Source organism: Penaeus chinensis, chromosome 21 (assembly GCF_019202785.1).
Source record: "Penaeus chinensis breed Huanghai No. 1 chromosome 21, ASM1920278v2, whole genome shotgun sequence".
In the NCBI taxonomy this organism is placed as follows: domain Eukaryota; kingdom Metazoa; phylum Arthropoda; class Malacostraca; order Decapoda; family Penaeidae; genus Penaeus; species Penaeus chinensis.
Genome location: NC_061839.1, coordinates 965,795 through 978,294, shown reverse-complemented (window position 1 = coordinate 978,294; position 12,500 = coordinate 965,795). Strand labels below are relative to the sequence as shown.

The 12,500-nt window shown below is 35.9% G+C and overlaps 2 protein-coding genes across 4 annotated transcripts in view; one reads left to right on the top strand and one right to left on the bottom strand.

Annotated features, from left to right (window-relative positions):
• Nucleotides 1–4,492, top strand: part of LOC125036628 (IQ and ubiquitin-like domain-containing protein) — a 25,329-nt gene extending 20,837 nt beyond the window's left edge. Inside the window, exons 6-11 of the mRNA XM_047629391.1 lie at nt 119–184; nt 933–1,046; nt 1,180–1,404; nt 1,897–2,061; nt 2,600–2,773; nt 3,171–4,492. Of these exons, the coding sequence (XP_047485347.1) occupies nt 119–184; nt 933–1,046; nt 1,180–1,404; nt 1,897–2,061; nt 2,600–2,773; nt 3,171–3,260 (834 nt within the window). The 3' untranslated portion in view covers nt 3,261–4,492. The remainder of the gene's footprint in view (nt 1–118; nt 185–932; nt 1,047–1,179; nt 1,405–1,896; nt 2,062–2,599; nt 2,774–3,170) is intronic.
• Nucleotides 4,493–4,723: 231 nt separating this feature from the next.
• The window catches only part of LOC125036361, a 9,774-nt gene continuing 1,997 nt past the window's right edge, over nt 4,724–12,500 (bottom strand). For 2 of the 3 annotated variants that reach the window (XM_047628928.1, XM_047628930.1), the window contains 2 exons: nt 11,310–11,420; nt 4,724–10,735 (listed from right to left, as the gene is read on the bottom strand). In XM_047628928.1, the coding sequence (XP_047484884.1) occupies nt 10,502–10,735; nt 11,310–11,420 (345 nt within the window). In that variant the 3' untranslated portion in view covers nt 4,724–10,501. The remainder of the gene's footprint in view (nt 10,736–11,309; nt 11,421–12,500) is intronic. The other variant, XM_047628931.1, reaches the window with a different exon arrangement.

The window sequence follows — 12,500 nt, the reverse complement described above, 5'->3', positions numbered from 1 at the left end:
AAATATTATAAATTAATTAATTAAAGCTTATCCCTGTCATAAGTAAGTAAAAGCTAAGTATTGCCTTAAGATAAGTAAATGAATAAATAAAATACTTAATACTGCCATTGTGTCCCAGATTGTGGAGGTTCAACGGATGGTCCGCGGGTGGCTGGCGAGGAAGAGGGTGAGGAGGCTAAAGCAGGTAAGGGATTTTTTCTTCATTTTTGTATTATATTTTCAGTGTGTGTGTGCGTATGTGTGTGTGTGTATGTGTGTGTGTGTGTGTGTGTGTGTGTGTGTGTGTGTGTGTGTGTGTGTGTGTGTGTGTGTGTGTGTGTGTGTGTGTGTGTGTGTGTTTAACTATGTAGTGTCCTTAACGAAACTGGCGATTATTTGATGATCGTGATGAAGTTTCCAGCAAAGTACTTCCGTGTTAGATATGATCTGATGCTGATCCACGTGTTCGATATTGAAATAATTTACTTTTTAGTGAATGAGGAACTTACAGAAAGAATTATTTAATGAAATGGATACTATGACGAAAGGGCAGCAGGGACATATATTTCTAGACCGGTTGATTATAAGTCCTACCGAAAAGGGAAGGGGATAACTACTGATTATCAATAATCGAGTCATATTGCTCTCCTTTGCTTGTTGGTCCGTTTTCTATGCCTGAGATCTGTGAAGATATGATTGGGGACACTTTTATAATATGTGATTTTCCTATTATATTGGGGATTTGGCGTGTTGAAAGGTTGTTAACTGACTTAATATAGTTATTAGATATTGTTGATTATGGATATTTATTTTTATAAGTGTGAGCCACGGCAACAACCCTAAATGGTGTTAGGGCATGACCTTAAACTTGAAAAACGAAAATGTTTAACTTGGCAATTTCATAATCAATTGCAGACAGTATCAATTACCTTTTTTTTTTTTTTTTAACCAAGGAACGCCGGCAACTTGACAAGTCCACGAGCGAATCCACTTCGGCGTCCCCGCACCAGGAGGACTCGGCCAATAGTGTTAGTGACAACTCCGTTTCTACTTCTTCCAGCCACAAGGTAAGGCCCTACATTACATACATTTTTTTTTTTTTTCTAAATATATCCATTTACTTGTACTTAAAAAATGTATATCTATATATGATGATTTTATCTTTCTGACGACACTTTATCAACGCCGACTTCCCCGCAGCGGTGGCGCGGCGCGGTGCCCATGGCGGAGCTCTACTCCCGCCTGGAGAGCTGGCGACGGCGGCAGGTGGCTCAGATAACGGCCACGCTCACGGGGCAGGAGAGGAGGAGGGCGCTGGTGGCCCTCCTCGACAAAGAGACGGAGTTGCTGAGGTCCTTGGAGGCTCATCGCGCCGTCCGCTCGGCCAGGAGAAGGAACGCGGCCGTCGCTCTCTTCCTTCAGGAGGTAGGTCTTGGTGGATGGGGAAGGAGGCGGTGCTGTTGGTTCTTGATGAAACGTAGCATGCGTTTGTTTTTTCTTCGGGGGTTAGGGCAGTGAAGAAGGACGAAACACTCTCCTGGGTTGATGAAAATGCCATGAAACTCTTTTTGTGTAGAGTTGTTTTTTTCTGTCCGTTAACCTATTGGTAGATGGGGATGGAGGCGGGACTGGCCATTGTTCCGCTTGGGAAACGTGTGCTCTGGATTTCGCGGTGGTTGTAATAATGCCATTTAATGACCTTCATCACTGTTGGCACGCCCATCACCATTATCACTTCCATCACCATACACCACAGTTAGATTCGCGATTCTTCTCACGTCGCATCCTAAACCATCTTCACTAAACGACACCATCATCATGGCCAGTCTCGCCTCTCTCGTCGTCCCGGGAGCCGTGCCTCTCCTCATCAAGGTCCTTTTAAGTACTTATATAGACCTTGCTCCTCCTCTCGCCCAGGTGTCCCGAGCCCAGGTGTGGAAGGTCGGAAGCCAGGCGGCCGGGGTGGAGGTTGAGACTCCGGAGACAGAGCCTGTGAGGACGCTGGCCTCCCTCGCCTCCGCCCTCCAGAAGGATGCGTCGGCGGAGGTCAGAGGGCAGCAGTTCAACTCCGTCTTCAGCACCGTACGTCGTCCTGGCTCTGTTTTGATTGTATTTTTTTTTTTTCTTTTCTTTTCCTTTGGCGGGAGGTTAATTAAATGCATCTTAAATGCATATATATATATATATATATATATATATATATATATATATATATATATATATATATATATATATATATATATATATATAAATATATATAAATATATATATATATTATATATATATTATATATATAAATATATATATTATATATATATTATATATATAAATATATATATATTATATATATATTATATATATATTATATATATATATTATATATATACATACATATATACATTAAATGTGTGTGTGTGTGTGTGTGTGTGTTTAATACATCTTTTTAATTGTATATCACATTGCCTGGGTGTATATTTCTTATGAAAAATTACATATTTTGAACAGTAATTACCCTTTAAAAAGAAAAAATACCCTCATCATGAGTATCTCTTCAGCGTTCCTACCATGTTGGAGAGTAAACCCTTCACCCAACCAGTCACGACCCGTTTTCCCGACCCAGGTGGAGCGCTTCCGGCCCTCCCACGGCGACCCGGACGAGACGTCCCGGACGGCGCGAGAGCTGGGGACGCTGGCGAGACGAGGCCTGCACCTCCTGGCCAGGGGAACCACGGACTCCAGGCTCAGGGGACTCCGCAAGAGACTCCACACTCTCATTATCACTTATCTTCAACAGGTTGCGTATTGGTCGCTTCTCCATTAGTTTTCAATTCAGATGTGGAGGTATTTTCTGTTTGTATTGGGGGGGGGGGGGGGTCCCTATTCATCATCATCATCATCATCATCATCATCATCATCATCATCATCATCATCATCATCATCATCATCATCATCATCATCATCATCATCATCATCATCATCATCATCATAACTCTTGCGTATTTCACTTTTTGCGAACTCTTAGTCTTCAGAATTGATTTTTAAAAATTATCTATTGTTTGTACTAGATCTTGTTTGTATATTTAAAAACGAACTGCAAGCCAGTAACAGCGAAAATGTACGAAATACAAACACCCACACACAACATTCTCTGCACCCACACACAACATTCTCTGACGTCTTTTGCATTGCAGGTTCAGACGAGATCATCAGTGCCAATGCAACCGCGGTTAGTGAGAGCCGCAGGTGGAAAACCGCTTCTAGTTCCCACAACGAGCACATGACAGTGAAATTCATGACGGTGTAATCCAAATTACAGTGAAAATCACTCATCAATGAAATCTACATGACAGTAAAATCCACATGAAGGTGAAAACCAAGCGACCATGAAATCCACATGGCAATGAAACCCACATGACAATGATATCGCGTCCATGTTTCGTGGATAACGGCTGATTTAAAACATAGCTTATATATTTGCTGGAAAAATTAACCTGCTTATTTATATTTTTTTCCTGCCAGACACACTCATCCCATGAAGCCTTAGATGTGGGAATATCTTTTTATCTTTTGAAAATATTTGTAATCAGTTAAAAGCCTTCTTTCATCTGTGTTCATATCTTTGGCACTGGGTTATAAAAGACATATTGTAATGATGCAGTGGCTTAAGATGTGCCATTGGTTAAAAAAGGAAATACGTTTCTCATTTTTTATGAAGATTGCATTTAGACATAATAGACATAAATAATTCGCTGCATTATATTTCTCATAACTCTGACGGAGCAAGGATTACTTACAAGATATAGGATCATGTTCTAAAACTTACAATGTTCATTAGCATTCCATGATATAATGTTCTTGGAATTACATTACATTTTCTCATCTGATATTCACCCACCTGTAGTGCCAATGTACATCGTGGGTTTTACTACTGATGTGCAGTATTCATGATATCATACGAAAATTACTTACATTTTAACTTGTACTCTTTTATGCAAAAGCACAACAAAATCACAACTTTATATCCTCCAAGTGTCTTTCCAATGAATGGAAAAAAAACAATATTTTACCAGGATATGGTAACGAGTTCAACAGTGAGCAAAAATGGGGAAACAGGGTAATCAGAAAAGCAAAAGAGAATAGCAAATCCCAATAATATTTACGTATTTCTCAGGTGCTTTTGTGCAAGTTTACCTCATGGAATGTGGATCCATGTATGCAAAATGAGAGAGAAGTTGGGTGGGCATCAGCACAAACTGTACTTAAGGAGTTATGCAAGCAATATAATCATTAAATTTTCTCCTTTAGAGTACAAAATAAAAGCAGGATATATTTGCCAATATTTCATTGCATGTTTACAACAGTACTATTTTTATAATCATGAAGATGATAAGCTCCATAGTACTATAAGGACTATTTTTATTAGCTAATATAAATAAAACAGAATTTTCCTCTTTGTGAGCATTACTATGCCTCTTAGACCTACACTAAATGCATATAAAATATGTAAAATCTGTTCCTGTTATTTCATTATCAACATTCTACAGTTGCCATCTCTATCACAATTCAAGATCCAGAAGTATTTTTCTTACCGATTATGTCTTATAGACCATTCATCAAAAAAGGCTCGAAATGTATCACCTTGATGGAAAGTCATGTGTTTTATAAACGTAAAGAAGTAATTACTGTGTCTTGAAGTAACTGGCTCCTATACCTCAGGAATTAATTACTAATAACAATCTTTTCATGAAAGTAGTAATTTTTTATTCATATTTTCAGACTTACATTAACAATTGGGTAAAGCTCTGCACTTTGGTTACAAATACCTCACAAAAATCCAAAAGCTTAGCTCTGCAAATTTTGTAAAAAGCAAAAACATAAAAAAAAAAAAAAAAAAAACACACACAAACCACTAACACAATAGCAAAATGCCAACCAAAAACAGACTTAGGTTGAAATTAAAGTGTACTCATTTTTTTTTTAAGGATGAGCTGTAGACTCCAAAAATATATATATTTTCCATACCTTAGCATTAATCATTCAGTATCAGTACTGAATTTTTGTGTTTCATGACCATTACTTTAGTCCTAAAATATCTGATTTCTTATAATTACGCACGAGAATTCAACCAATAATTGCAAAATAAATAAATACAAAACAAACTTAACATTATGAAAATACTAATCATGTCTTTCAAATCAAGTCAAATTGTCTTTTAAATTTTATCAATAAAACAACCATCAATTACAAGTCAACTTCTGATTTGGAGATCAAAGTTACAACACAAATTTCACACGTTAACAACACAACTGAATATCTTCTTCATCCTTGTACAGAAGAGTGAACACATATAAACTCCTGCAACATTAGTATATATATTCAGCTACCATTGTAATAACACAGATCTTTACTTCCCACTTCTTAAGTAATTACGTAAGTGATTGAAGTTCGTCATTAACAACATTGGGATCAAAAATACACAATACACTTTTCACCAAATTACATAGGGAAAAAAATTGAGTATCGAAAAAAGCAATTATTTTCATTTGAACTTGAGATATAAGTCATACATTTGTAATACATAGAGAGACTTTTGTTATTTTTCATTCAAAGGCAAGATTGGCAAAAATTCCTTCTTGGAAAAATCTATCCCAAACTCAGACATTTAAAAATTAGTATAATATATTCTCTGTTCAGATCTAATTGCCATTTATACATTAACAAAAATACTGGTGATTACTTTGTCTCAGTGTTCCAAAGTTTATATCTTAACACAAACTAAGTATTGCTCAAAAGTTTATAAATATCAATTTATTTTATTACATTATAGTACTCTTTTTGTTACTATATAATTTCCTTTAATTAATAAATAATTTCTCCTCTTCAAACAAAATCAATCCCACCTTGGATTTTTCACTCAACATGTCTAAACAACAAAAGACAATGAATTCACAGAAATGAAAACATTTCAAACTCAGCTTCATAATAGATGTGTTGAATATTTCCCAACTCAAGAGATTTCCTTCCTTTGTCCATCAGGATACTTCTAGCCTAAGACAACAAGCAGACCTGTATCAATATATCGATACATAAGTAGATTTACCTTTCATTTCAAAGGAAAATCATTTATACATGAAAGATAATTTACATAAAATGAAGCATAAAATACCGCAAGAAAAGACCATATCCTCTTTTAAGAATATGAACAAAACTGAATAAAGAAGAATAGTTCTACTTTCAGCTTAATACTCGACATTTATAATATGTGACCCGAAGTCAGCACAGGAAAATAACATGCAGTTACACTAACCATAATCGGAATATGTGATTATACTTAACTATCATTAAAGCCAAATATAGATAAAGGTTTTACTTACACATAGGAACCGGAACACGACTCTTGCTATTACGCCATTCTTCCACATCATAGCGCAATTAAAAAGAAAAATTTACACAAAAGATCAACAAATCTAGGTGGTTGATATAAAGTAATTTCACTGGTAGGCTTTGTCTCTGAAAACTGAATCCCTAACTAATGGCCACACTTGTTCATCACAAACTTTAAAAACGAACGAAATGGTAAATTCCCTGCAGCCTATAATTTTTTTATCCACACAAGACAATATCACCTCATATTAAGTAAACTTGACAGGAAAGGATAATGACCATATTTTTAGGCACACAGAGGCTTTTGTTCATAAGATTATAGCTACCTTTGAATTAATACCATGAAAAAAAAAAATGACTAGTGGACTAGCACTATAATTACAGTTTTGATAATCGTTGTACATTAGATAGGCACATATCAAAAAAGTAACATATACAACTCATCCCAATGAATAACTGCAAACCAACACAACTCCAATACAAAGAAAAGTGATGCAGGAAAGATAATGTCCATTCAATTCCTGAATCGCATCAGACTCGCATTCCATAGATACCTGTTCAATTCCAACAGTCATCAGTGTCTGATGAGAATACTCACTTTTAAAAACCCATCTTTATATCTCCATTATCCACCTATTTTCAGAATTTGAAAAGGAAACACAGCAACACAGGGTTAGTCCATACTGCAGGGGAAGGGGGGGAGGGGGGTAAACACTGAACATAAATGATTATACAAACATTCAATTTTAATAGTACAAACTTTGAGCACTCTTGAGGTACCTTCAAGCCTTGAAAGCTGCGAGCACGTGTATTTCTTGTTTCATCTCTCTCTATGTAAGTAGTCAATAAAGGTTCATATCACTATTTATCAGACAAATCAAGCTGAGCTTTTAGGTCTGATTTCAGACTGCACAACAACACGGATTCCTTGATCTTTATACATGATAAATCTATTCATCTTATAATTCCTACTGTATGTTTTGAGTATTAGATTTTATCACAATCTGATGAAACATCGTATGAATAAAATGAAAAAACAAATCGCCAACCAAAAGTATTGCTGTAACTGTTAAACATGCTAAAATATGGCTAATAAATAAAATAAAAAACAAAAAAACATTCATAACATACACCTCACGAAATTTTCCTCATTTTCTTAACTTTAAATAACATAAAAGAAGAGATGATACTGAAATTTGTTAATCACATTATACTTACAATGGTAGTAAAGGTGATAATGATAACAATGTTACATGAAGAAAATGATAAGCATGATAAAACCTATCATCAACATCAAAAATGATGAAACATCAAACATAATACTGTCATGATAGTAAAAAATAATAAGAAATAAGCATTCAAATATATAAATGTAATGACGATGGCTATGACATGTACAGTTTCGTCACCAATGCAGCTGCAATCGAATAACCAGAGTTTACAGCTGCGGAAGCAAAAGCAGCAGTAACTATAGCAATCACTTCACTTCCTTAAACTGCCTGTGCAACTTGAGCTATACTGCAATAAGACACACTTCCCTTTTGGGGTGTACATCACAACAAGGTAAATGACACAACCTGCAGAATAATGGAAATTCTCAGTCCCTTCCATTTGACAAGCTACCTTTCAAAAACCAATACAATCATGACATTTTTTTTTTTTTCTTTTTTGTGCTGAAAGTGAAACCAGAGAGAAATCTGTTACTATACTGACTCTGGCACTTGAGCCGAATGCAACACAGCAAATGAACGATCTTGCTACGTTGATCCACCTGAACTAAATATTTTTCTATTCTCATTACTAGACACCGAGTAAATGGACCAGCTGTTTAATACAGGACATATCCTAGAAGGTAATGAGCTTTATACAAAATTGTAGAAAAATATTGTTTCTTTCAAAGACCCAACAATCAAAAAGGATGATGAAACAGTCACAAGCACAAGACTGGAGTACCCAAACTCCGACCTACAGCCCAAAAAGTGAGCCATTAATGTTTTTTCTGCAATGTATCAAGCACAAAAAGACAGATGGATCAATTAGCAGACACATCACTGTCCATTTACTCATATTCTTTTAATAGAAGAATGTTAATATCTTTTTCTCATCTTCCTCTACATATGAAACTTTATTTTGTGAAGAAAGATTATTGTGACTGCTCTTGAAATTCTACTTACCTTTCCCTTCCTATTATAGCCTACTGTTTTCCTAACTACAACCTTCAGAAAAATTCAGTGAACTTTTTCAACCCTGACAATTATAATAGTGTATTACAATTATTCGTACATAATTACAGTATTTGTATATTGTGTTTAACATCATAGCACATTAAAAAACTTGTATATTCTAAAGAATATCGTGATACAGACTGTCTAAAATTCCCTATATAACCCGCTACATTAATTTTGAGGTAACAGTAAGGTGTACTTAGGCAAGCCGAAGATCAATTACCTGAAATCTATGTGTATGGATGTATATACTTTCTCAAGCCCTTTCATAACCTGAAGTTCCAAGATCTAACCAGGTAAAGAGTCTATATTCTGAAACAGATTCCTCACTTAACCATTGTGTAAACTTGATGATCTTCAAGCCAGCCAGTGAGGCAGTAAGTTATCTCAACAGGTTGTACTCTTCTCTGTCACATAGTTAAGCAGACTGTAATGCTTTCTGTAAACAAGTCCCTCAGCATATTATTGTTTTATTGTTTACTCTTGTTCCAAAAGGGGATAATAACAACAGCAGAGGGCTCAAACATGTCCTTCCAGCAACAATTGTTTTAAAGAACAATCAAATGATATAAAAGGCCAGCAGAATGAACACTTACATACTAATGGCAGGTATCCATAAACATGTTAGTTGCAAAAAGAGCAGGAATACATATGGCTTTTTGTGAAGTATGTATTGACCATATACATAGAATGTTTTCTTTTTCTTAGTCACTTCATCATCCTAGATATATGATCTATCATCATCAACAGTTGTAAACATTTGAACCATTTACAAAAATGACATGCCATTTGATGGGCAAAATGTGTATCAGCTTCTATAGATGTACACACTAAGCCCGCTAATTGTAGAAACCACACCTCTGACGTTACGCTAATCTACTATTTGTTTCAGAAGAGAAGGCAGCAACAAAGTCACAGCACCTGGATTTTTTTGTGCGTCACATTTCCAAATAAGAGCACCTATCTACCACTTCAACATTTAGATGATCTGTCTGGTCATCCTGCTTACAGCTTACTGCAAAACAGACATAAAAAGGAGATGTACATTCTGATTCTCTTCCATCTGAGATGTTCCTTAAAAAAATATTTCAAACCACTGGCACTATAGCTGTATTTGTATCCAAAATCATTAGATATTCCTTTGTATATGACACATTTTTTTTGTCATGATTACTCAACTTTACAAACAAAAAAACAAGACCATTACTATGCACAAAATAATAAATTTATGATGCCGATACATAATACTTTTATGATCTTTAAACTAGAATCATAAATATGCAATGAGCACTTTTAATACAATACAAAGCACAGCTTACTGTACACTCAGCCATAATATAAGTTGAAGTGATGCAGCTAACAACATTCCATGCTTTCATTTTGTTTTAGAATACAAATATTTGCTTATTTCCTAATGTAACTAAATACACTGAACATTTAAATCCTTAGTTTAAACTTAAGCATGTATCAACAAGCACTAGTTAAGACTTGGATTTAGTAAAAACAACCAACTTACTATGGAAGCCTCTGACTATACAAGAAGTCTCTCATCATTCAACACACATCAACTTTCCACAACTAATTGCATCCTGTTAACTACAGGAGGATTTAAGGCATGCACAAGTACATGTCACTGACAAATGCCACATTCCTACTTGGAATTTCTTTCCTGTCCAATGTCAAAAAGCACACTCAGTGCAAAGTGGCAAATACGGAGTAACATTCATGCCCTTTCTTCTTTCCCTTTCTTCTTCTGCATACCTCAAAACAAACATTCAGACATGGGGTGCACCTCAGGATTTGAGCAATGAGATACACTGAACCTGTGGGGTGGTACTTCCATCTACCTACAGCAGCTACAATCCAAGCATCACAGAGGATGTAGGAAGAGGCCAAAGGGCATGAGCAGTGCACTACTGCTTCGTGCTAAATTGATGCACCTTATTTACCCTGGTGAGATGCGCATCTAACGTAGCATGGATGGTAGCCACTGTGGTCTCCTGCTCGCTCACATTGAAGGTCCCCTGTCGAACCAGGCTCTGAGAGCGTTTAGAGGAACCCCTCGATGCTTCTTCTCCATCTGGCGCTTCTCTTGTGCTTCTACCCCTTCGTCTAGATGACACACTTGGGCTACTGTCACTTGATGGCTGGGGAAGAAATGTTTTAAAGAGAGTTGCTCCCATTATTTGCTTTAAATCTGACAACTTTTAGTAAAGATTATATGTCACTGCTAACCAAGTCATCATAGCACTAACCCATTCATGACAAGAGCCCCCAGCACATATCAAATTACATCAGGGTGTGCACAGAGTTAGCTGCTTCAGAGAAAAAATCAGAAGAGCAGGAAACTTAAAATCACCCCACTCTCTACGCTCCTGGCCCTGGCATAAAAGACAGTTTATGTACTGAGACAAAAAAAGCGGTTTTAAGCCTACTTTTGTGGGGGTATATTTCCTCAGCAAGAGCCAAATAAATGCAGACAACTTTAGTACACACAAGTTAGAACATGTGCACATAAGATGAAGATGTCAACTTGTCACGAGGGACACTGTATTAAGATGGGAAAGGACATCACTCAGTCATGAATGGGTTAGTGACATGGCACATTCTACCAAAAGATTATTCATCGAGCAATCTCTATCAATCCAAGTCAAGTCCCACAAATTTTCCAAAGTTTGAACAGTTCTCTTAAAAGATTTTCATAGCTGCCCATTACCATACCTGTCCTTCTCCAACCAGAAGCGGTTCCTGACTCAGAAGCTCATTCACTTCGCGCTGTCGGCTCAGGTGAGAGGACAGAAGGGACTGAAGCAGCTCTAGGTTCTCGATAATCTGGTTAATGTATAAAATTATGAGTCACATGGAAAACTGGTTAAGAATGTTGTGCGAGTGCTTACTCTGTCCACAACCATAGTCATTAACATGCCAGGACAAATAGTGTAAAAGTGCAACCAAAATAAGGTGCAAGATCATAATAACTATGTATCTTATTTAGTATAACTGGTATATGTATTTATGTACATATACACACACATGCATGCACATACACATCCATAATGTATAAAATAATAATAAAACTGCAAATCAATCCTATTCATTGTCTAAAAATATCCTTTTTATTCATAACAACATCAGTAGAACATTCCCAGTGTAACCTAATAAGCTCAATATCTATCCTGGTCCCTCACTATAAAATATATCATATTAAAACAAAGATCACTCCACGCTAACCACATCTTCAGATTCACAAATGACAACACAAAAACTCAAACGGAAATCTCCTATTTTCTCAAAAGCACCTTTGAATGAGAAGTAATACTCCTTCAAGCATTACCAACAGAGATGACAGGAAAGATAAATGGTCAGAAATTAACTTGACAAATAGACGAAGATTAACAAGAGTGAATATATTAGAGATGTAACAAAATATTCATACAGAAAAATAAGAGGCTGTTGATCAAAGGGGCATGTGAAAGGAATACTTATTCTTCTCCGCCCTTTTAAAACACGTTCAAAATAGGCGGTTATTGAAATTGAAGAGTATGTCAATCAAATTCAGTTCTTATTGGGGATAAGTGTCTGTATCAAATGCACATGTGCATTAGTATCTAGCAAATTTATCCATACCATGAGAAATGGAAACTCAATGTTGCACCAAAAACATCATGCTTACTTTAGTTTATGTGCACTACACTTTGTGCAAGATGCAACAGGCAGAATTGAACTTTAGTCTCTTAATCATTATTCTTTTTTTTTCTTCTTTCTTTTTTTTTATGAAACCATTTTTCACTCATACAATTTACTATGGAGTCATACTCTTTCATAATTCAATTTTCAAATACCTAAACCCATTGGGCATCCTCTCATCAAGGAGATAAAACTCTGAAGTAAATAGACAATATAATAAAAAAT